This window comes from Nannobrachium achirus (assembly GCF_963921795.1).
Source record: "Nannobrachium achirus genome assembly, chromosome: 1".
Lineage (NCBI taxonomy): Eukaryota > Metazoa > Chordata > Actinopteri > Myctophiformes > Myctophidae > Nannobrachium > Nannobrachium achirus.
The window spans coordinates 9,009,107-9,033,707 of record NC_137810.1 but is presented as its reverse complement, the minus strand read 5'-3'; the positions used below and the strand labels follow the sequence as shown (position 1 = coordinate 9,033,707).

The 24,601-nt window shown below is 43.1% G+C and overlaps 2 protein-coding genes across 2 annotated transcripts; both read left to right on the top strand.

Moving 5' to 3' along the window:
• Positions 1-9,231: 9,231 nt before the first annotated feature.
• On the top strand, positions 9,232-10,914 carry LOC308285796 (poly(A) RNA polymerase, mitochondrial-like; the record flags this gene model as incomplete). Its single annotated transcript, XM_080726676.1, has 1 exon — positions 9,232-10,914. One exon carries the CDS (start codon positions 9,232-9,234, stop codon positions 10,912-10,914), a length of 1,683 nt encoding a protein of 560 aa, XP_080582802.1.
• Positions 10,915-11,753: 839 nt separating this feature from the next.
• On the top strand, positions 11,754-12,269 carry LOC308285790 (cytosolic iron-sulfur assembly component 2B-like; the record flags this gene model as incomplete). Its single annotated transcript, XM_080726664.1, has 1 exon — positions 11,754-12,269. One exon carries the CDS (start codon positions 11,754-11,756, stop codon positions 12,267-12,269), a length of 516 nt encoding a protein of 171 aa, XP_080582790.1.
• Between the last annotated feature and the right edge of the window lie 12,332 nt (positions 12,270-24,601).

Sequence of the window (24,601 nt, the reverse complement as noted above, 5' to 3'; positions counted from 1 at the left end):
GATGAAGATGAAAAATGCTGCACTAGATCACTAACATAAAACAAATAAAAGAATACTAATTGAAAAGTATGCCTACATCAGTGAGGCAAACGTACAGAGTAAGCAAAAATAAGTTGTTGCGCAAAATGTATTTATTTCCAGCCCAGATAGAGGAAAACAGACAATCTTCAGCCAAAAAAATAAATTAATAAGTAAAAAATCTAACCCAATGTGAAGTGAGCGGTGGTCGTGCTTGCATAACATCTTCAGACTAGGATTTAAGTCTAGGATGTACAGGCTATGCTACACACACACGTTTTGCTATGGCAAAACGCTGAGGAAAAAGGCTACAGACATACGACATATGACATCACTAGACAAAAATGATGCTACGCACACACATTTTACTATGGCAAAACGCTGAGGAAAAAGGCTACGGACACACGCACAGCCACGTATAGGAGCGGTTTGCACCGCTCAAAAATAGCAGCAAGCTACCAATGCACGATACTATGAAGAAATTGTCTTTGTCTGGTGACCCCTTCATAACCTCAGTAAAACTATGCCTAAAACCTAACCCTAACTAAATTCGGACTAATGAGATGAAGGACTAATGAGATTTCGGACTTATGGGCAGTCCTCCCAGCAGTCAGCTCCTCGGTCTTATGCGGACGACGCATGTGTAACTGACCGAAACCTCACACCGTTTACAGTGGCAGCGTTTCTCTCCGACGGCGTGAACGCTGCGCTGGTGCGTCGTCAGCTGATCCATCGAGTTGAAACTCTCGCCGCAGCGGCTACAGCGGTAGGGTTTTTCCCCGCTGTGAGTACGCTGGTGTCTCTTCAGAGAGCCCAGCTGACGGAAGGTCTTTCCGCACCGCGTGCAATAGAAAGGTTTCTCCCCGGTATGGATGCGCCGGTGCGCCTTCAACGTGCCTGACTCGTTGAAGCTCTTGGGGCAGTGGTCGCATCGAAAGGGTTTTTCTCCTGTGTGGATGCGCAGGTGTGCCTTCAGGTTACCCGATTCGTTGAAGCCCTTGTCGCACGTCTTGCAGTTGAAAGGCTTTTCGCCCGTGTGAATGCGCCGGTGCGCCTTCAGATTGCGCGACTCGTTGAAGCTCTTGCCACACTGGCTACATCGGAATGGTTTTTCCCCCGTGTGGATGCGCAGGTGGGCCTTCAGGTTACCCAGCTTGGTGAAGCTCTTGCAACATTGTTTGCACAGGTAGGGTTTTTCTCCGGTGTGAGTGCGCCGGTGTACGTTCAGATCGCCCAGCTGACTGTAACTCTTGTCACATTGGTCACATCGGAATGGTCTCTCTCGCGTGTGGATACGCAGGTGTGCCTTCAGATTAGCCGACTTGCTGAAACTCTTGTCACATTGTTCGCAGGGGAAAGGCTCCTGCTGCGCTCCTGTGGTGCGGATACGCTCGCGTTGTTGATCACAGACGCGGCGGGGAGTCGGCCGACGTGTCTTTATTTCTCCGGGGCGAGATACGGTCCCCGTCAACCGCTGGAGACTGTAGGATATTGGTTGGTCAGTGACGGCGTCACCTCGTTCCTGGCTCGATACGGGGCTGGCGGTCGTCTGATTGGCGGCCGAGGAGGTTTGTCCATTCCTCATGGTTTGGCAGTCGATGTCGATTTGTGGCTGCTCTTCATGTGTTTATAGAGGAAGGGTTTTCGCTGACTTCTTTCCGAATGTCCCTTTGAAAGGTATAGCTCTGGTAGAGTACAATGAACATCCAGTGTCTCTTTCGATATTTGCACTCTGTGTAGTCCGGTTTTAAGCTAACCTCTCTAGGCACTCACGCCATTACTATGATGTCACTATGCCCAAATATAGAGTCCTTTGTGTGTGTACAAGCAATACATGTGTGTGAAATGTATTACCATACACCGGAAGTCTTCTATCCCTCCTGCAGTTTCACATTGGCTAAATCAACTGTCCAGTTACTCTGGACAAAATTCATTCTAATATTAAAAAATAAACAGCAGGACTTTTGGCACGTTTGGCAACCCCATATGGATTATTTTGCATCTATGCCTATGCCGGTATACAGTAAGTAGGTTTGTAGTAAACATAGCTATTTTATAGTTGAGCTGGTATGCACTATGGCAGGGGTCTTCAACGTTTTCAGGCCAAGGACCCCTTAGTTGAGCGAGAGATGAAGCAGGGACCCCTACAACCTTTACATAGATTCCATATACTAAAGTTTCATTGTTTGACAGCACAATCATCAGTGTATTTTGGATTCATGTTAATTTGTGTTTCCAGATATTTAACCACTTGAACCGTCAATACTTAATAAACTTGACCTTTCACTCTGTAATTAGTCGTCTCTTTTTCCCCTCTACGCCAACGCTCTTTGCCAAAAATAGCTGATCTGTAGATCTGCTATTTTTGACTAAAGTTCTCTAATAAGGACTCTAGGGTTCAAGTGGTTAATATAAAAAAAGAAGAAAAAAGTTTCTACCACACAAAGATTTGGAGGACCCCCTATAGTAACTCGGAGGACCCCCTAGGGGTCCCGGACCCCCTGTTGAAGAGCCTTGCACTATGGTATGGTACACCCCCCCCCCTCCTTTTCCCCTTCTTTTATGGTTATTTATTGTTGATATTGTTTTTCATTGCTTCTCTTTTTTAATTTTTCTTCTTTTGTTAATTTATGTTTGTTTTTTTGTTGTATGTTCTGTCATTGTATGTTCTGTCTTGTGTAAGTAATCCTTGTGGATTGTCTGTCAGCAGCTTGAGGTATACATGTTTGATTGTTTGCACTGAATAAAATTAAAAACAAAACACGCATGCACACACACACGCACGCACGCACGCCCCTCCCCTCCCCTCCCCTCCCCTCCCCTCCCCTCTCCTCTCCTCTCCTCTCCTCTCAGCCTTGATGTGGATGTGATCATTGGTGTGAGTGTCATCACCTGTGACGACCAGCTGAGCCCGGTTTGGTGACGAGCTCAAGAGTCTATAAAGGTGCCCTGCCAAGGTGTTTCTGCCATGTGGTCATCATTCTGTGCTGGAGTGTTGTGTGTGTCAGGCTCTTAGTTGGTTTTGATACTTTTCAAATATTTCTTAGTCTAGGACAAAGTGCATGATTGAGGCACATCAGCAGTAACATGTAGTGTCGTCAAGCAAGTCTTTGAAGCCCTCTAGAAATGTATGAAAGTGTTATCTGTGACAACACTTTCTGCAACACAAATCACAACAAAATGGCACATGAAAAGATAAAAACATAACAGATCTATAAGTGCAATCATATTTCCTATACAATTAATTCAGTGTCCCATGTGGTGGAATTCAAGGTTAAATCAGTAATTGGGAATTAAAGTGACAAACAAACTATATAAAAAAGAGAAAGAAAAGAAAAGGAAAAAAACAACATTGGCCAATTGTCATATAATAGGCCCGAAGTAATTTTGAAACTAGCAGATCTGCGAGCTCACAATGCCAACTTGTAGGCCTAGTTATATTTTCCCAATATTTAGCCAAACAAAGGTGCTTGTTGGGGTGGGGGGGTCCCCAGTTAAAATATGAGTATTTATGTCCACATCAAGGAGCCTATCATATAAAGTATCTTATGAAACAAAGTTGAATAACATAAGATGAACACAATGAACTGTGAACCCCCTGGAAGCCCCTAAAGGAATCTTTCACCCATGTTGAGAAGCACTGGGTTAGAGCACTGCAGGTCATTTAGTTCAATCTTACAGTAGGCATTACTACAGAAAATCACCAATCACTAATAAACCATTTTATTTAACCTTTTTATTTGCAGTAGGCTGCACAGTTCTTTTCAATCTGTCGTAATGGAAACTACTATTCTGTCTTGAGAGAAGGGGGAACTAACTAGACTAGAGTTTTACTAGACTAAACCAAACCAAACCTGGTTAAGAGTCGTCTTTCAAACCTCACTGGGAAAAGTGTTTGCTTTACTGTAACTGTCAACTTGCCAATTTACTCTAAGAGTTTTACAATTGTTAGGCTGTTGTACTTTATTCGGGTGTTTGCATTCAAAGGGACTAAATAGGACTACTTTTGCTAATTGACATTTAGAAAAAAAAATATGAAAATACAATTTATTCAATTAACCTATAGCACTTTCCATGCAGAACTAATTTTGCTCTGAAAAGAATATTGCACACTGACATTTAAAGTCTGCATGAATGAATACCAATCTCTGAATGAAGTGCTAAAATTCCATAAATAATAGTATATGATATGTATGAATGCAGATATAATAAAGATACAATATTTATCAGACAACCAACAAAGGTATCACAAAGGATTTATTTTTTTATTTTTTAGGAACCAGCAGTACCAGAGGTCCCAGTAGAATATAATTTAACATCAGCAGTAGCCTACGGTACTAGAGGTCCTGGTAAGAAAACCAGCAGTACTAGAGAGGTTCTGGTAGTAAATAAAACCATCAGTACTAGAGAGGTCCTGGTGGGATAGAAAAACAGCAAATCCCCCGTGCGTATATATGCTCATTAGAAGCAGTCACATCCGACGTGGGCATGGAGAGGTTGGTATGGCTGGGGCAGAAGAGAAGGAACCAGAAGGGGGAGTAAGTAGGTAGGTAGGATAAAGGGGAGGTGGAGGGAGGAAGAACATCGAAAATGAGTGAACAGTGAGATGGATTTTTTTACATTTAATTTTTAAGTCTCACATAAAGAAATGTGCCCTGGCCACGTTATGGGCTTGTTTTATATATAGACTATTTATACTGTATAAAAACTCTAGTCTCCAAATCTACGATGTAGTGTAGGTAAAGCTGCCAATTATGCTTGGAGTTTGAGAAAGTAGTCAAAATTAACTAACATCACAAGCTTAAGAGGCAGCTTCACCCACTCTAGATTGTAGCTTTAAGGGACTGAACAATACTGTTTAAAAATTATAGCATTTGCCAAAGGACTCCATCACCCACAAAGTGGTCAGGGTGGTCAAACTTAATGTCAGGATGAGCCACAACGATCCCTCCCACAACTCTAAAAAATGTCCCTGTCTCACTGTACACCCATTTTCTGGCCTTGTTAATTGCCCCTGGATTGGCAGCACCCCACTGGCGTCTCTGGGCGAGCTGGGAGTAGACAAGCTTCATGTGGGATTAACCGCTTGTGTAGGAGCAGCAAGTCCTTTTTCATTTTCATTGTGGCAAGCTCTATACTCTTCATCTTCCCGAGGTCGTTGGTCGTTGCTTCCACAATGAATAAGAAGGACATCCGGGGCTGTTCTTCCTCCCAGGGATTGGTAGAAGAAGTCGAGGAATTGGGTCCATCTCAGTCCACCCCAGCCAAACCATCAGATGTGGGCATCCAGTCCTAGATTTGTTCCCATGATCTTCCTGGCGCTCTCCTTCCCACGTTGGATGTAACTGCTTCCAATAAGCCATATCCTCTCCTTCCCACGTTGGATGTAACTGCTTCCAATAAGCCAGATCCTTTTGCCTGTGGATTACAAATGAACACTTTAACATCCCCCTATTCATTCTTTTTATTTACATTGTATTATTATTATTATTATTATTATTATTATTATTATTGTCTCCTGATTTGTTTTATCTGTATTTATTTATTGATTCATATAGATTAGTCCATGCAGTCCAGTCTAGCAATAATAACTCATCATTACACTACCATGTTGTGTCAGGCGGTGGCAGTAGCCTATGCCAATAGATATGGAAGAATAGGCAGCCTAAATGTACACTTTTTGATGGACTATAAAAATGTTAGAAGTGTTTTCATTCTGGGAATAATAGGCACATTCTGAAACAAATAAATAAAAATAGGCAAACGTCAGGTGAACATAGCAGATCTAGTGCAAGCCTTCCATTTTTGCTATTTAACAACAGCAAAAGGATAGCTAAGTATCAAGTGTTTAGTGAAATATATCCGATGGCTTTTCCTTAATGCAGTTTTACCTGATCAAATATTTTAGATAAAGTGTTAATTTTGGACTGGATAAAGGCCAATTCCCAACTTTAGAAGCAGGGAGCGACTGATTGTAGGATGGGGGGGATGGGGGGTTTAAAAGGCAATCAATTGTTGAGAACAAGACTCTGGCTTTATTTTTGTTCTCGTTAATAATTCCTGAGAAGTAAGCCTGTCTAGCCAGCCGCATGCCTTTGTTATAGGTGGCTGTTGCCATCTTAAAGATCTCTAGATGGACAGTGATTTTGTTCTTTCTCCAAGCTCGCTCAGCTCTGTGGCAATTAAGAGAGCACATTTCATCATTTATCCAGGGAGTGGCTTTGGAGTCATGTTTCTTTTTAGTTTTCATTGGGGCCACAATGTCAAGTACAGACTCAAAATGTATATTAAGATGTTGAACCATATCGTTCACTGCGATGGAGAGACCAACCAGAGCACCTACACTGAGCATAGGCTGGTGTTCTCAAAGGCAGGCCACTGTCAAGACGACTGGGCTTTGTGGCAATGAAGATAACAAAGGACGCACACGGTGATGAGGAAGGCCACCCTATGGCCATGTCCATTGCTGCGGGTGTGATTTAGGGCTGGTTGTCCAGCACCAGTCTGAAAATTCTAGAGAAGAGAAAACACAGCCTCGTCAGAGAGGGTGATCAAAAAGGAACTGCAGTAATGACATCAAAAGTGATAGTTTGCCTATTTTTTAAACAAAGCTGGATAATAAGATTTTCTGGATTATACATGTCCTTTGAAGGATATTTTAAAATAGAAATAATCCGCATTTCAGGGTAGAATTCACCACTGTCAAGTTGTTTATAAATGCAGATATCATGCTCTTTAGTATTTAGGTCTTGAGCTGAAAAGGTTTGTCCTGGAGCAATGTTTTGATAAAAGGAATTAAAATTTCTGCTCATTCCTTGCGTGTGCTATAGAGTGCATGGTTCAAACAACATAAATTCCAAAATGTTAAAATGTAATGCCTCCATATTACTGTTTTTCAAGAGGGTGGTCCATCATTCAATGAATGACATTTCACCCCTCATGCAATGTAGCTAATGTAGCTTGTAGCCTATCTGCCATTGGCCTGCAACAAAGGCTTCAAACCTTTCCAGCTGCCATTGGTAGGTCGATGTGGAGAACTGCATGACAGTCGGGATGGGAGGCTCATGATCCTCAGAGCTCCTGTATCCTATATTCTTCTTTGTAAGGCTACTGACTCTTGAACAAAGTTTTGCATTGGAGGTTTGCCTACTTTAGAAGCCATGAAGGGAGCTGACAGGCCCTTCTTGATGTAATATTGACATATTATGTGGTCTACCTGCACACCCTTGGTGATCTACTGCTAGATCACGATCTACCTTTTGGGCACCCCTGCTGTAGACACTATCACGCCTGCAGTCTGCCAAGCATATATTCCATTGTTCTCTCTCTCACTCTGCCACAACAAGTCGTGCTATTTAAACAGTGACTTAATTGACGTCATGGTGTGCAGTGTGTGTGTTCATGTGTGCACACATGGACGCGCATTGGGAAACAACCGAGGAGGCGCGATCATGTGGTCACATCAACATGTACTTTTGGGCATAAAAGCAGCTCCGAGCACGTATGAACGCATTGCGCCCCAGCAATGCGTAACCCTAACCCTAACCACCCCTTATTTTATTTATGATAACTCCCCCTGCGTTAAATATGCGAGCGACGCAAAAACATAACGTTTAGCGCGCTGATTACATTCAGCTTGCATTTCTTAATAGCAATTACGCGCATGATGGGTGTCGCTATGCCATTTTCACGCTTAGGGCGAGTTTGAAAATTGGGCCCATAATGTATGTCCTCCTTTGTTCTCAATGTGGTGTCCATTTCCTCTGGTATTGGTATTTGATTTTTTCACACAACGGTGACTTTTCGGGGACGTCCTGCAGGGGCAGTGCCATTTACCAGCAACAGAATCGAATATGACCAATGTGCGGCCAAATCTGCACCAATTAAATATTTTGGAATAGCCTTCTTCATTTAAATTTATTGAATATCAAATTTGTTTTTGTTCTGCCAAATCGTATATATATATATATTTTTTTTAAATAATTTTTTTGCATTCGGTTCGCCAATGTTTAGTCATTAAAGTTTGCTGTTTCATTTGATCTAGTGTGTCATGTTGCAGGCTTTGTTGGTGTCTAAATGGCAGCGGTGCCCTCTGCAAATGGATACATTCAAAGCCTTTGTTCAACGCTTCTCTCTGGAGCACTAGACTGGCCGGTTGGTTGGTGATCGCAGGAAGGTTATCTCTCCGTTGGATCGACTCTGCAACTCGGTGAAGAATTCAGAATGAAGTTGCACTGCCAACAGTGAATATTAATAACTCTCACTCCCAGCATATGATGCTGGCCGGTTGGTTGGTGATCGCAGGAAGGTTACCTCTCCGTTGGATCGACTCTGCAACTCTGTGAAGAATTCAGAATGAAGTTGCACTGCCAACAGTGAATATTAATAACTCTAGGTATTCAATGTTGGTGTGCCGCTCCCAGCATATGATGTTGTGTTGTGAGCTTGTAGATTTGCTGTTTGTCAGTTCAGCAAAAGCTAGGGTATGGCAAAGATGGGAGTCCTCATGAGAAGAATTTTGTCAGTTTTTTTTTCTTTCGGTTTTGTGGGCTGGATATGGCACAGCCTGGAACGGTTGTTCAAGTGAAGCTAAACTTAGCATGTTAGTAAATGTGCCACAATTAACAATAATGTATTGCACCTTTGCAGCTGACCTGCGGAACTTGGGAATATACCATTTTATCAAGATGGGGAGAATACAAGTGTGGAGAATATATTCATAACCATTTTGTTAAATGTTGCATTTGTAGTTATTTTACTGTAATTTAACAACATAATAACCAGCACAGATAGACAAAGACATTCATGGATTTATATTTAAAAGTAACTTTTATTTTCACCCCTGGACCCAGGGTATGGCAACTGCATACCCCTGCCATACCCAATTGACGCCCTTGCACTGCTGTACATAGCAACAAGAACCCCAAAAGAGGCTCCCCTCCTAAATGGGTTAAAGATGGAGTCACTGTCCTGGACTGTTCATGGATTGGCAAAAAAAACATGTGACCTAATCATGGCATGGTTCCCACGGGGACCTTGGATGGCATGTGGCCAGTCCATGATGTCATTCACCTATGACGTCAGGACTGTGACATCGCTACCATGACATCAGTCATCTCCATATTTGGGCAAAGCTCCAAACCTTGACGTGGGTTCCAGAGTGCTATGTCGGTTATTTGGAATGGTCTTGAAACAAGGCAGGCTACACTGAATATGTTCAGTCGTTTTTGTAACCGCAGCATACAGAGATGTGTGCCATTTGGACGGCTGGGGACCACGGTCTCTGCTGCGGCAGGAGACGAACCTCTGAAGAAATATTTAACGACACTAACTGAACAAGGAGGTGAATACAAGTCGTTTGATGCTGTCCAGACAGAGAGACTAGAGCAGGCTGAGAGGTCTGTGCTCATCAGCTGTCCCAACAAGAACAACAACGAAAAGAAAATCCTCAAATATTTATCGAGATACGGGGATATTGTCAAGTGCTTCTTTTATGAAAACTATGGCATATATGCGGTAGTGGAGTACACAAACAAGGGAAGCATCGCCTCATTACGTGAAGGGACTGCTGTCCCCAGTGTCAACCACGAGTCTATGGTGCCGTTCAAATCCAGGCTGCTGTCCCTGAGGAGTTTCGGCCCCGCGGACCCACCAAACAGCAAGGCAGGGGGGGTACAGTGCCAACCACAGACCACCATCCCTGTCAGCCTGCTCGTACAGAAACTGTCTGCAGAGGACAGTATGGACCAACAGATCACCGCACTGAGAGAAGCCTACCAGTTGACCGAGGAGAACACGCGCCTGCGCTTCCTGGTCTGCTCCCTGCTCAAAGACATTGCCGCCGCATATTTCCCAGAATGCACCATCAGGCCCTTTGGGTCATCTGTGAATGGCCTGGGCAAACTGGGCTGTGACCTGGACATGTGCCTGGATCTGGACGGCATCAGTGGAAGCAACTTGAAGTTGCCTAAAGCGGGTTTTTCCCTGGAGTACCAGATGAAGCAGGCCAACTCGGAGCGTGCCGTCACCCAGAACATCCTGTCCGTCGTCGGGGACTGTGTGAACCATTTCGGGGCCGGCTGTGTCGGGGTGATGAAGATCCTGAACGCCCGTTGTCCACTGGTGCGCTTCGCCCACCAGCCCTCGGGCTTCCAGTGTGACCTTACAGCCAACAATAGGGTGGCGATGAAGAGCACAGAGCTGCTGTACCTGTATGGAGAGCTGGACCAGCGGGTGCGCAGCCTGGTGTTTGCCGTGCGCTGCTGGGCCAGGGTCCACGGCATCACCAGCAGCATCCCGGGAGCCTGGATCACCAACTTCTCCCTCACCGTCATGGCGCTGTTCTACCTGCAGCGCAGGAGCACGGCCCTGATCCCCACCCTGGACCTCCTCCGAGATCTAGCAGGTCCCGAGGACAGGTGCGCAATCGAGGGGAACGACTGCACGTTTGTCAGCGACTTCACGCAGGTCTGCCGCCAGGGCAACATGGAAACGTTGGAGCAACTGCTGTGTGACTTCTTCGAGTTCTACGGCACCTTTGATTTCAACCGAACGTCCATTAACATCAGAAAGGGTACTGAGCAGAACAAGCCAGGGGACGCCCCTCTGCACATCCAGAACCCCTTCGAGCCCTCGCTCAACGTCAGTAAGAACGTTAACGCCACGCAGCTCGGACGCTTCGTGACGCTATGCCAGGAGAGCTCCTGGCTGCTCCAGCAGCCGCGAAACAGGGTGCCAGACGCCGTTAATAAGGCCTCGCCGTGGGGACTGGCCGCCCTTCTTATTCCATCCAAGGAGGCAGCGAAAGGGATCAAAGGTCGCAAAACCAGGAAGAGGGATCCAGCGGCCAGCGAGAGAATCAAGAGCATTCTGGACTCCCTGAAGGAAAAGAGTTAACCGGAGTTTTCTGTCCTTTTTTGGAGATTTGAGAAAAAGATAAAAAAAAACTGTCACTTCCGTTCTGCACTGGTCACAGCTAATGCACGTGTGATTTTGACTGGACTGCCGTTTCAAGATTCCAACACCAGAGGGAGCCTCAGAGGTCTTTATGGCTCCAGGCATAAGGAAGGCATTTCCATATTACTGTATGTAGAACATAGGCCACATTCTAAGCCCTAATGACGAGACTCTTTGGAAAGAAAATTGAAGGCAGTTCTAATCGAGTGCTCTTTGCAGATCAAAGACGACTCCAATCTGTGTCCGCATTTTGCAAATATGTGTACTGTACACATAACCGATAACTTATACTGTTTCAGATTCAGATTCAGATTCAGATTACTTTATTAACCATTGTGTAATACACATAGGAATTTGCTTTGGCATACTACATTTTTGCATTCAAATCATTTTTTCACATATAACATAAAAAACAAAAAATAGACAAACACCAAACAACACCGACAGAACGCAACACGTAGTCACCGTAGTGACTGTAGTACAAAATGTATAGCAATGTCTGATGTCTATTAAATGCATCTCAGTTGCGTGTCATGTTTATCTGCCTTCATTTATGTTTTGTCTCTCCTGAAAACATTAGAGTTAGGAAATTATGCTATGAGGCTAATGAATGTAGATTTAGACCGGAAATCAATGCAGAACAGATTGGGTTAAAATCCCTCCCCTATTATGGAGAAGATGGCGTCATAGAGCAGGTCCTGTGTCACGTATCGTTACATCAGGCCACCGGTTCTGCAAAGTTAAAGTCGAGTGAGGCTGAACCGAGTTCATAATCCCAGATGGCCGTGGGAGGTCAGCCGAACAACGCCAACCCTCACGTGTTCCGGCGGTCTGACGAGAGGCCCGCGACGGCGTCCGGCGAAGACGAGGGCGTGCGCGACCCCATCGACGCCAGGGAGATCTTCGACCTGATCCGCTCCATCGCCGACCCGGAGCACCCGGAGCTGTCTCTGGAGGAGCTGGGCGTGGTGGAGCAGTCCGGGGTGCGGGTGGACGACGCGGGCGGCGCGGTGGAGGTGGGCTTCACGCCCACCGTGCCCCACTGCAGCATGGCCACGCTCATCGGCCTGTCGGTGGCCGTCCGCCTGCGGCGCTCCCTGCCCGACCGCTTCAAGGTGGACGTCCGCGTGGCCCCGGGGACCCACGACACGGAGGAGGACCTGAACAAGCAGCTGGCCGACAAGGAGAGAGTGGCGGCGGCCCTGGAGAACTCTCACATCCTGGAGGTGGTCAACCAATGTCTGGCCGACAAGCATTGGGGATCCACCAATCACACTGTAGCCCAACCCATTTAGGCCTAGAATTATTTAATGCTTTAGCTATTGAACAATAGCAGATATACAAGCTCGCATCCGAGCTTGTAGATCTGCTATTTTTTGAAAAAGTTGTGAAAGTGTGTGCAAATCTTTAAACATATGTATTTTTAAAGCAAACGTTTGTATCTCAAATTTAGCTTCTGGGGGGTCCCTGGAACTAAATATTTGGAGATGGGGGTCCGTGGCCAAATACATGTCATTTTGGGGGTCCTTCACATGAAAAAGTTTGAGAACCACTGACATAGTAGTCTCTCAAGAACAGACTAACTGAGCTCCAGTTAAGTGAAAAGGACCTTTTCTTTGACGATGGCTGGCCAGATTGCTGACATAGAAACATAGGTTTTTCAAAAAACCTTAGAAGGATTCATAAGACACTTATAGAATCGGGTCAAAATTCAAATTTTCACGATTTTTCTAAAATAGCAGATCTACAAGCTCGCAGCTATAGCTGCTATTTTTCAATAGTTAAAGCATAAAATAATAATACACTATAATGTGTACCCGTTCTAAATGGGTTAAGGAGGATTAGCCTACCACTCATGTTCAACGTTGAGCCATGTCATAATATACCTTAGAGCTGTTGTGTGGAAATAAGAAAAAGGTCCCCCTTCCCCCCTTCTGTGTTGCCTAGAACTGGAATTGATTGTTGGGGTCATGTGATCAGTGACATAGGGAAGGTGTACTCTTTGGCTCCGCCCTCTAGGCTGCCTCATCCACTAGCAAGCCATGTAGAGCTCTTCACGGGTCCAAAGAAATGGATCCAAAATCAAAATTCCGATTCCGACCTGTTCCGAAAATATTAATCAAATTACAAAACCAAACCCGAGTGGCCCCGTAACGGTCTTGTCCGATTCCGCCCCGTTTCCGACTTTCACTCTTTTTTTTAAGGACCCGTACCCTAATTGCACCACTGAAAATTGTCCCGAATTCCGATTATTTCCATGATTCCGAGACCCGACCCAGACGACACCCCTTCAAACAGGCGCATAAGGAAATCGGCTACAACAGGGCCAGGCTAAATAAATAAATAAGCGCAGCGGCTAATATGCGTACCAGCAAAAGGTTTTCTTTGTAAATATATTTGGAATAAATGAAACAACGGACTTGTTTGACAAATTAATATTTCATGATTATAGAGACAAGTCTCGCAGCTGAATCCTCAGCGTACATTTTACATTAACCAAATGGACCATTTATTTATTAGGCTACACTACACACAATCTGAGTTACATGCTGAGGATTTCACCACACAAAACTGCAAGTTCACAAAAAAAAAAAATCTATGAAGTACTGCTAAGTTCTAAAGGTGTAGACAGCAGACTTACAGAGAAAGGATTTCCAAGGCACTCCGTCGTTGGTGAAAAAATATAATTTATTTTCTGAGCAAGGCAAAACAAATTGGCCTTCATTAGTGCAAAGTCTGCAAACTTGAGTGAGAGCATATTTTATGCAATTGCTTTCATTGAATAATTAAACGAAAGGAGGTTAAAGCTACTGGAAAAAACTCTCCACGAAAATATTCCGTGGTTCTCACATTGTGGTTTATCGCATTGTCTGCGATAAACAAATTAACATTTTAAATGGCATGCTTTTAAGCACATATCCAACAGGCCAACCCAAGGCAATACAACTTTAGGTCAGTTATAAGTCACTTAGTGCACATTAACAGTAAGGTTAGTTAAAATAAAATATAGCCTCAACGAATAGAACTAAGAAAAAAATATATTAAAGAGAGGCTAAAGCATGTGCACTCTGCACCACTCCTCAAAGTATATCCTGCCCTACATCTACATAAATTACACAATATAGGCAACAAAAACCTATAACTAAAAATGAAAAACACATTCACATATTGCAGTTAAGGAACATCATGGCATTCACACTTGTAGTGCTGAGACAGATTCGGCGATTCTCCAGGGTGCGACCAGTGCTGCTAAAGGCAGATTCACAACTCACTCTAGATGCTGGCATGAAGAGGATATTTCTTGGCAATCGTGCCATGGTTGAACGAGGGGGATTGTCTCAAAATCTTCCAGATTTCAGCAACACGTTTCATTATGATAACTCTTCCTCAGGCAGCACAATGCTGCCCTGGGAAAATAGCTGTTTGAAGGCATTAAAACTAAGTTTGCATTATACTGGACAGTGGCCTCCCTTCTCTGTGTTTGTCTCCTTGAGAACCCTATGACTCTCCACTTTTTAGTGGCGCTATTTAGGCTATGTGGCAACATTAAAATGACACAGATGCTTTCACGGATTGAAAGGGTTAAACTCTCTTTTTTATTTCCTTTATTTATCCAGGGACGGATGCTGCCCTTATTACAGCTTGAAAACAAGTACAGCTATATGATGCAATACACTGTACATATAATGAAAAATCAAACCTCGGTTCGAAGTGAAGCGGTGAATTTGTATTCTATGTGTTCTAGATCTATACATTCTGTGATCTATACTTTCTATGTGCTTTAGTTCTAGTTCTGAATGTAGCATCTTTACTGAGACCTGGAAGTAAAGTTTTCCAGATTACAATCTACAATGGATGGTGTTGGATTTTCTCATCCATTTTCCATTCTTAACATAGACACAAAGTACACAAGGCAAACACATTTCTACTTTGAGAGATGTTCTCCATACATACCAAGTGCATCAAGGCCAAGACTTTTTCTCTCCAACGATTCAACAAAGAAACGGGAGTCGAGTATAGCCTTCATCAAGAGTGTCAGGAACTCCCTCATTGGTCCCCCCGTGTCCACAGCAGTGTCCGAGACCAGCGCTGTCGACAAAGATTATGTCCAGCTTGAATTTGGGGTCGAATCTCTGTCTTTTGAAGGCTCTAAAGGCACTGTTCAAAACATCGCTGCGCACCACATTGATGCAGTTTGCAGGTGGTGGTAGTGATTGAAACTCGACTGCAGACGCTAGTTCTCGCAGGATCATATCTCTGCCAGGCCCGTCATAAGGAGTCAAGATGGTGTAAGAAGGTTCAGCTGTAGATGAGAGAGTCACTTGGGGAGGTAATGGAGCAGAAGGCGGCGATGGAGAGACTGACTCAGGAGATGGATTCGCTGGGGCTGTAGATGAGGGAGTCACTTGTGTAGTTAATGGAGCAGAAGGCAGCGATGGAGAGACTGACTCAGGAGATTGAGTCGCTGGGGCAGAATACATGTCACCAGTTGGTGAATCCTGAAATGACAAAGATCAACCAACATCTCAGATGTTGCTGCTGACTAACAAAGTTAACATTCTGGACAGTGTTTGACGGAGAGCTACAGAAAACATTTTCCAAACCATATTCAATGCAATAGCACTGTATAAACAAATGTCTCTCAAGTAGGGATGGTCCAATCAGGTTTTTTGGAACCGATCACCGAGCACCGATCACAAAAGTTTGATCACCCGATACCGATCAATCACCGATCCGATCAAGTTATTATTTATATATTATTTATATTTTCTAAATGTTTAATGTCCATTTGCACTCTGCAATGGTCTCATAAGACGGCCCGCCCACGAAGCAGTAGACGCCCTCCTGCAAGAAGGCGCCGCAGCCCTGCTCCTCTGCCATCCGCCTGACCAGGTGCTTCCAAGGAGTGGCTTTTTGTGTCCCGTGCGTTCAGAATCGAGGATTGGTCAAGCTTCACATGACAATTTGGCCCTCCAGATAAAATCATTCATTCATTCAGAATTCATAAAAATATAGAACCAAAGCACATAGAAAGTATAGATCTAGAACACAGAATGTATAGATCTAGAACACAGATTTCATAGCTCTAGAACACATAGAATACAAATTCACCGCTTCACTTCGAACCGAGGTTTGATTTTTATTTTATTTTTACAACTGGGGGTCCTTGAAAAAAAAACGTTTTAGAACCACTGAGTTGAGATATCTATAGTTGACCTCTGACCTTTGTGCTGGAACAAAGTGTTGTCTAGCAGTGGTTCTCAAACCTGAATGTCAAAGATGAAAATGATATGTATTAGACCCCCATCTGAAAATAGTTTGTGACAGGGAACCCCATATACAAGATTTGTGTTGTTAAAATATTACAAAAAATAGTCCCCATTTTTACTTTTGTTTATTTATTTGTTTTGCGAGCGGTGGTAAACCGCTCCATAGAGTGGCTGTGCGTGTGTCTGTAGCCACTTTTCCTCAGCGTTTTGCCATAGCAATGTGTTTTCCTCAGCATTTTGCCATAGCGATATGTGTGTGTGTAGCCATATTACATCACATTACATCACCAGTTACATCCTAGACCTATCTGTAGCCACTTTTCCTCCGCGTTTTGCCATGTTTTGCCGTGTGTGTAGCCATATTACATCACCAATTACATCCTAGACCTATATCCTAGTCTTTTTCCTCAGCGTTTTGCCATAGCAATATGTGTGTGTGTGTAGCCATATTACATCACCAATTACGTTATGCATGCACAACCACCGCTCACTTCACATTGGGTGTTATTTTTATTTTTTTAATATAGAACATCCCACAAGGGGATCGACCCCCTGGAACCCCCCTCAAGGACCCCTGGGGGTTCACAGACCACACTTTGAGAACCACTGGTATAGAGTTGTGTCGCAGCTGGCTCTGTGACAGACTTAAGACATGTGACCACAAAGCGGAAAAAAAAGAAAACCTGATGTTCGCGTGTGTAGCTTAGCGTAGCTGAGATGCAGGAAATGCGTGGGCGCAATGATCTTACATCCTGTACTGTTTGATGTGCAATTGTTTTAAAATGTTTAGGGTGTGCATGTGTAAGATTATAATGTTTTAGGGTGTGCATGTTTAAGATTATAATGTTTTAGGGTGTGCATGTTTAAGATTATAATGTTTTAGGGTGTGCATGTTTAAGATTATAATGTTTTAGGGTGTGCATGTTTAAGATTATAATGTTTTAGGGTGTGCATGTGTAAGATTATAATGTTTTAGGGTGTGCATGTTTAAGATTATAATGTTTTAGGGTGTGCATGTTTAAGATTATAGAGAGGAGATTATAGGATTATCCTCATGCGTGATGCAACCGGATTTGATCATCTGTCAGTTTATTAAAATTGTAAAACTATTGGGTTCTGCAGAGTCTAGAGAACAAAATGGTTTTAACATTTTTAAGATTTCCTAGACACCACTGATTACATGTGTGGAGTAGTGAGATTTGCATGCATTTATTCTTTAATAATCAAAGTCTTACAGACATCTCTGACTTCTTTAGGGTTACATATTAAACTCATTTGTAGCCGATCCAGAGTATACTCGTGAAAAATACTCAAGTATTTAGAGTGCCGATCCCGAGTATACTCGCGTAAAATACTGTATATAGAGTAACGCCGGTTCTCCCACCCTATAGTCCGTTGGAACGTCCTGGCACGATCGGCCTCGCCGATTCATCATCATCACGGATCCACGTGCACAAAATAGTAATCCCATAACATGGAGGCCGACGGTGGATCTCATCTTTGTCCATTTTCTCCAAACAACACTTTTAAAGCCAAGGATGGCATTAGATTCTCGCTACAATAACATAATAACAAATGCATCGATCGGCCATTTTAGGAACGGCATGGGGTGACGATGGCTTCGGTTGAATGACGTCATGACGTCAACCCGGAAGTGTTTACGCAATGGACTTCTGGCCTTCAAAATAAGATACTGGCCGCGTATGGAGCCCTGCGAGAGGCACGCTGGACATTTAACCCGTTCATGTCTGGAGCACTAAATGGGTTAATGCAGCTACAACACACGCACACATGCACGCACGCACGCACGCACGCACGCACACTCACACACACACACACACACACACACACACACACACACACACACACACACACACACACACACACACACTATTTCTATGAATCCACCAGTAGGCTACAGAGTAAAACCACAACACTCATCACCACAAACACAACTCCTGTTTTGTCATCTTGCAAAAAATAGACCACTGGTTCTGAAACATTTTCATGTCAAGGACCCCAAAGTTAATTTGTATTTGGCCCACAGACCCCCATCTGAAATGAAATGTTACACCAGGGACCCCCATCTGAAATGATGTTGTACCAGGGACCCCCATCTGAAAATAAGTTGTACCAGGGACCCCCATCTGAAAAGATGTTGTACCAGGGACCCCCATCTGAAAAGATGTTGTACCAGGGACCCCCATCTGAAAATAAGTTGTACCAGGGACCCCCATCTGAAAATAAGTTGTACCAGGGACCCCTATCCGAAATGATGTTGCACCAGGGACCCCCATGTTGTACCAGGGACCCCTTTCTTTTGGCTGTGAAAAGTGTGCCCTAGCAGAAAAAAAGGTTGAGAAACACTGGTCTAGAGCAGTGGTTCTCACACTTTTCAGTTTTTACTCCAGAATGGTATGTATTTTATAATAAATAACAGTATTGCATTAATTCTTATTGCAGAAAATTCCTCTTCAAACCATAATTCAACACTGGAAAATAACATTACAAAAATAGAAAACGTTTCTTAATAATGAAAACTAACTTTTAATAATAAATGTCAGTGGCGAGGGACCCCCGGGGACCGATAAAGCACCCCGAGTGGAAAAAGTACTGACAGCGGTATTCCGATGATAGACAAGCCGGTGGGCCATCATGTGATGTCTCTCTGCTTTGTCAGCCGGTGTCACTGGACTGGCACAAGGATTGGCCCCTCTCCACCATAGACAAAGGTAGACGCCCAATTGGCTCTGGGGCATATCACACATCCCGGAAAAGTCGCGCTGTGATTGGCCAATAATCACTTTGCCTGACAGCAATCCCTTAGTTTTTCCCAGACGTTCGGCCTCAGGTATCTATGCTTTGTGTTTTATATCTATGCTCTTCACTTAGTGGCCGCCCAGCCCCAAAATTACTGTAACTATCATAAAACATTGGCAAAAATAATTTGGTTTAAACAAGAAAAAGAAGATAAACACGGGTCCACTGTCACACCAGTCCACCCCTGCTGATGGACATACAGTTATTTCCAGCTCTAAATGTGTCAACTGAAATATAAACTCAAACTAGAGCGGTGCCCGTTGGGCACTGGCCTACTGGGGAACCAAGTGGAAAATGAATGCCCAACCAGTTATGCAATACCCGTTGTAACTGTCTGTGTCCCTTTCACACCCATGTATGGAGATCGCTGTATCTGTCTGCCTGTGACCATTTTATGGTTCCGTGTCAGGTATGCCCAAATATGGGCAGTCTAGACCACGCCAACGAGCATATCAGACAGACATCAGACAGACAGACAGACAGACAGACAGACAGACAGACAGACAGACATTTGGTGGATTATTAATTAGATGTGCATCATGTCTAATTATGCATCTAAGCAATAGTTTATATAACAGATTTATTATTTTATTTTATTATGCTATGCTTGGGCACATAAATATCTTATCTGAGGTTTGGCACTACTATTTAGCATTAATAATAAGGCATTCTAATAAACAGCTACGCATGGTTTGCTGTTAATTTAACGTGTGTATTTACCCATAAGAATAAGACGTGTGCGTAACCAAGCTTAGTGAATACGAACACGTCTGCTGGAGTCACAAGCATTGTTTAGTAAACCACATGGCAGCTGCAGGCACCCTGAGAGACTTTAGACATGTTTGTGAAAGAAAACTGTTGTACGAGTGCATAGCAGAGCTGAGGTGCATGGAAATGTGGGGGCACAATAATCTTATGTCCTGTAGCATTTGATGTGCAATCATTTTAAAATGTTGAAGTGTGTGCATGAATAGTATCATCATGTGTCTGATGCAACCTTATTTGATCATTTGTTGGGCTCAAATTACAGTTTCTTGAAACTACTGGGTTCTGTAGAGAATGCAATTGTTATTCTTTTTTTAATTTCCAGAGTCCAGACACGACTGATTACATGTTTGGAGGAGTGAAATCCACTGCATTTAATTATGTGTAACTTATTGTTTTGTTTCATCATGGTCTTACATACGTCTCAGGCTTCTTTAGGGGTAAATTGTATAAGTGCAGCTGCAGCAATGTTTCCTGTCCCATCAATCTTGTGGTCAGATATTCAGCGCGTTGCGCCTCTTGTTAGTTTCACACCACTGCCAGTAAGAACGCTGCGTAGGTACTGAGAAAAACCACATGCCAAAACTAAAGGGCTATAAGACAGAGGGTCTTGTTCAGTGAAGGCTGCAGTCTGGATAACAGCACCACAACATGCAGTTGTCCTGTTAGTTGTCCTACACACGACCATGGAGACGAAATGGATTCTATTGTACTTGCTGTGGAGCTCAGGTACAGTAGCACTTTGTTTTAATGACACCTGTTGGGTCTGTTTGACCAGTGGTGGAAAGTAACTAAGTACTGTAGTTAAGTAAACATTTGAGGTACTTTTACTGTACTAGAGTATTTCACTGGAGTTGTGAGCTTGTAGATCTTTCAGATTTTACAATTGAAAATGTGTGAGACGGGACATTCTGCATAATGAATACTTTCTACTTTTGGTACATTTTCATACAAATACTGTTATACTTTAACTCAAGTAAATTGTGATTTCCGGATTATTAATATGACTTTTATATGAGTATTTCTATGCTGCAGTATTGATACTTTTACTTAAAGTAAACATTTTGACTACTGTTCTACCACTGTGTTTGACAAGAATAAGGCATTGCAGTGTGCAGGCAGTGTCTCTCTCCACCGGCATAACCTTTGTGTTCTTTATTGACTCCAAGACCCACTAGTGTTGTTAGGTGCCGGCTACATGAAGCTGGATATTTCTGAATCTAGACATTTTTTTGGTGCTGTTGGGGCTTGCAGCCACACAAAGCTGGATATTTCGGCCGCAAAGCTGGATATTTTTTAAACCGGATAAATAAGTGGAGAGATTGAAACATATCCGATTCACTGGATCCGTGTAGGCAGGGAACCCGGATATCTCTGAAGACTTTACTGTGTGTGTGCTTGTTAGACCTAGATATCTTTGTCGTGTGGACCTAGATATGGATGTGTGGATATCTGAAAAACCGGGATATATGAAATATCCAGCTCCGTGTGGACCTAGATATGTTTCTATGTAGATATCTGAAAAAACAGGATATATGAAAAATCCAGCTCTGTGTAGCCATGGCCTAACCTGAGATGTGATGCAGAGTTCTGGCACAAAATATCTCTGGTGAAACTTGGTGTAAAGCTACAGACTCATGTTAAACTGGTTCTCTTATCAGCATGGCTGTTAAACATAGGATAAAGGACTACCTGACCAGTGCTGCTCATGTCCTGCATTTGTCCTGTTTATTGGATATTATTTATATTATATTTTTATGTGTAACTTTGTGTGCTGCTGTTTTGACCAGGAATCCCTTAAATGCAAAAGAGATTTTTAATCGCAATGGTAAAAATAATTCCTGGTAAAGTAAAGGTGAAATAAAAAACAAATGTAAGAATAAAAAAGGTGCTGCTCTCTACAGAGAGAACAATCACACCACAAAGAGCATCAATTGAGTACCTGAGATGAGTCTAAGACCATATTTTAAAGTTTTGAATATAGATATTTATTTGATTTACCAGACTGTAAACCACAAACTAGATGTTTTTAATCTGTTAAATTCTTAATGCACACCACCCCTCATTGTGTTGAATTAGATTTGTTTTACTTAAATCATATATATATATATATATATATATATATATATATATATATATATATATATATATATATATATATATATATATATTAGGGAGCAACTAACATTAAAACAGACAATTGAACAAAATGAGGGGGGAGTGCATTAACAATTTAACAGGTTTGTGGTTTACAGTCCGGTAAATCAATATATATATATATATATGGACTTTTTCATCTCAGGTACTCAATTCACCTTTACTCCTACCTGCTCTCAACAGCTTGTTCTCCTCTTTATCCAGAGAAAAGTAACCTGGAATATATTCACCAGGACAAAGTTTTTAATTTGCTAAGATGAGAAAAATGAAATTGTATCCACAAGTTTCCCCGGGGGTTTACTGGAGACTATCAGGACCAAACTTCCGGGTTTAACAGCAGACATACAAGCTCACGTCGCGTCGCGTCGCAGATGCAACCCGTTGTGAGCTTGTAAATCGGCGGCGGAACCTCGGTGCAGACGTTTGCGCAATGCACTATGGGGCGTTGGAAACTCGTGGATAGAACTTTTTTTTCAGAGCACTGCCTTGTAGCTATGACTGTCGCTCTGAGAATGGGTATATACCGGTAGGCTTGGTTGTGGATTTGTGAAAGATTCTGAACGTGTCATGATTTGTGGTTAGAAATATGTCAGAATCGGGCTGATTACTGTTGTTTTTACCCGTCTACTAGAGCTTAAGATCTCTAACTGTAGGGACCCCAACCATATCTTGGTCATCTGGCCAGTGATATATATCGGACCAGTTACCCATATATAGAGACCCCTGGTACCCATAGATATTCACAGATATGGGCTTAATATTGATGACATCATCAATATTGTTGATGTCATCAATATTGATGACATCACAAATAAAAGGGATTTGGTTCCCCTAGCATCACAGGGATCTCCATATCTCCATATATGGGCATAAAAGGGATTTGGTTCCCCTGACATCACAGTGATGTCAGAGCGTGATGTCAGAGTGTGAGAGTCAGCATGATGTCAGAGCGGCAAACACAATAGACTCAATAATTGGGAGACATCAATAATTGGGAGATAAGCGACCGTCAGGTGTAGGGTTGGGACTCGTTAGGATTTTAACGATTCCGAGTCCTTAGCGATTCCCTCTTAACGATTCCGGTACCTAACGGTTCTCTTAACGGTTCGAATATATACATTATTAACAGTAGTTGTTTACATAAGCCTAATGGGCGTTCAAACAGTAGTTAGTATATTTTCTAATATTAGTAGTAGATACAGTTTTCTCTTATGCTCTTTTCAATACAGTAGAACTATCAAATGACAAAAAAACTATTACATTTCAGTTCTCTTGTCTGTCTTACAAGGAATCCTGTATTTTGTAGATGTTCTCTTATCCTCTATACGGTAGCAAATAGCAAATGACAGAAAAGTGTCAATTCATAAATGTCAAATCCTGTTCTTTTTTTAAACAACACTCTTACCCTCTTTTCAATACTGTATCAAAGAATGCCTTTTTCCTCTGGTACATAGCAAGCCAACTGTACTGTAAGCCAGACACAAACTAAGGCATAACAACAACTCTTACCCTCTTTTCAAAATCAATACTAGATAGATAGATAGATAGATAGATAGATAGATAGATAGATAGATACCTTTATTATCCCAAGGGCATCAAAGTCAAGACCTAGTGTCTCATTGTGGATAGACTGCTTGTTCAAAGTCCCTGACTTTCTAACCCACCATTTTATATATTGACTGTGTCAATTCTTGTTTTCAGTAGAAACGTCGTTTCCACATTGTAAACAGTGGCAGAGACATGCATCTGTACAGCATTCTTGTTGTTAGCCCTTAGCACTGATTAGTGCTATGCTCTAGCAGCAAAGTAGACACAGCACTCAACTGCTCTCTTTGTCAATCAAAATCGCGGAGCTCTCCTCCGCTCCTGCAACGAGGCACGCTGGCAGCGAGCCTTCCTGCTTGAGCGTCGGTGGAGCGGCAGTGGAGCACCCTTCAATGATTAAAACCGGAGCGTTAACGTGACGCTCGACGCGCTCGGTGGAGCCGGGGGGGTTAAACGTTGACGTTAAGCGTTGGTTAGGCGGACATTCCCAGCATTCCTTCTGTAGAGGTGGCCTGACGTCACCACTCACCGCTAATGCGCGCTGATGAGACCCGTTAAGAGAATCGGACCGGCAAAAATGATTGACCCGGTTCTGGACCCGCTATCATGGAACCGGTTCCTAAAAAGAACCGGTTTCGGGTCCCAACCCTAGTCAGGTGGCTCGGGGGGCGAGTCTATGCACATGCATGGGTACTGGCCCCAGCTCTCCCGTTCGCTCCTAGCCTGAGTTACGGCATGTTATGTGCGCTGCCGGCATTTTATGTGTGCTGCAGTGGCGGGGGCCACTAGGGGGCGCGACCACTTTTGCTTCCGTTCTGGAGCACCAGGAGTCGGTGGTCCCCAGGAATTCCCCAGTTAAAGTAAAAGAAAACAGCAGAAAGAGAATAATTTGCTACGGTATGTGTATTAGTATGTGTATAGCTACAGTAGTTGCTAATGTATTATCCCACGGGTCACTATTGTTACCGTCGATATGTTTGTTCGTTTTATGACTACACTGAACAGATTTGAGTAATTGCAAAGGAATACACCAATACCAGACATCTTAAAGAAGACGTGTACCAAAAATC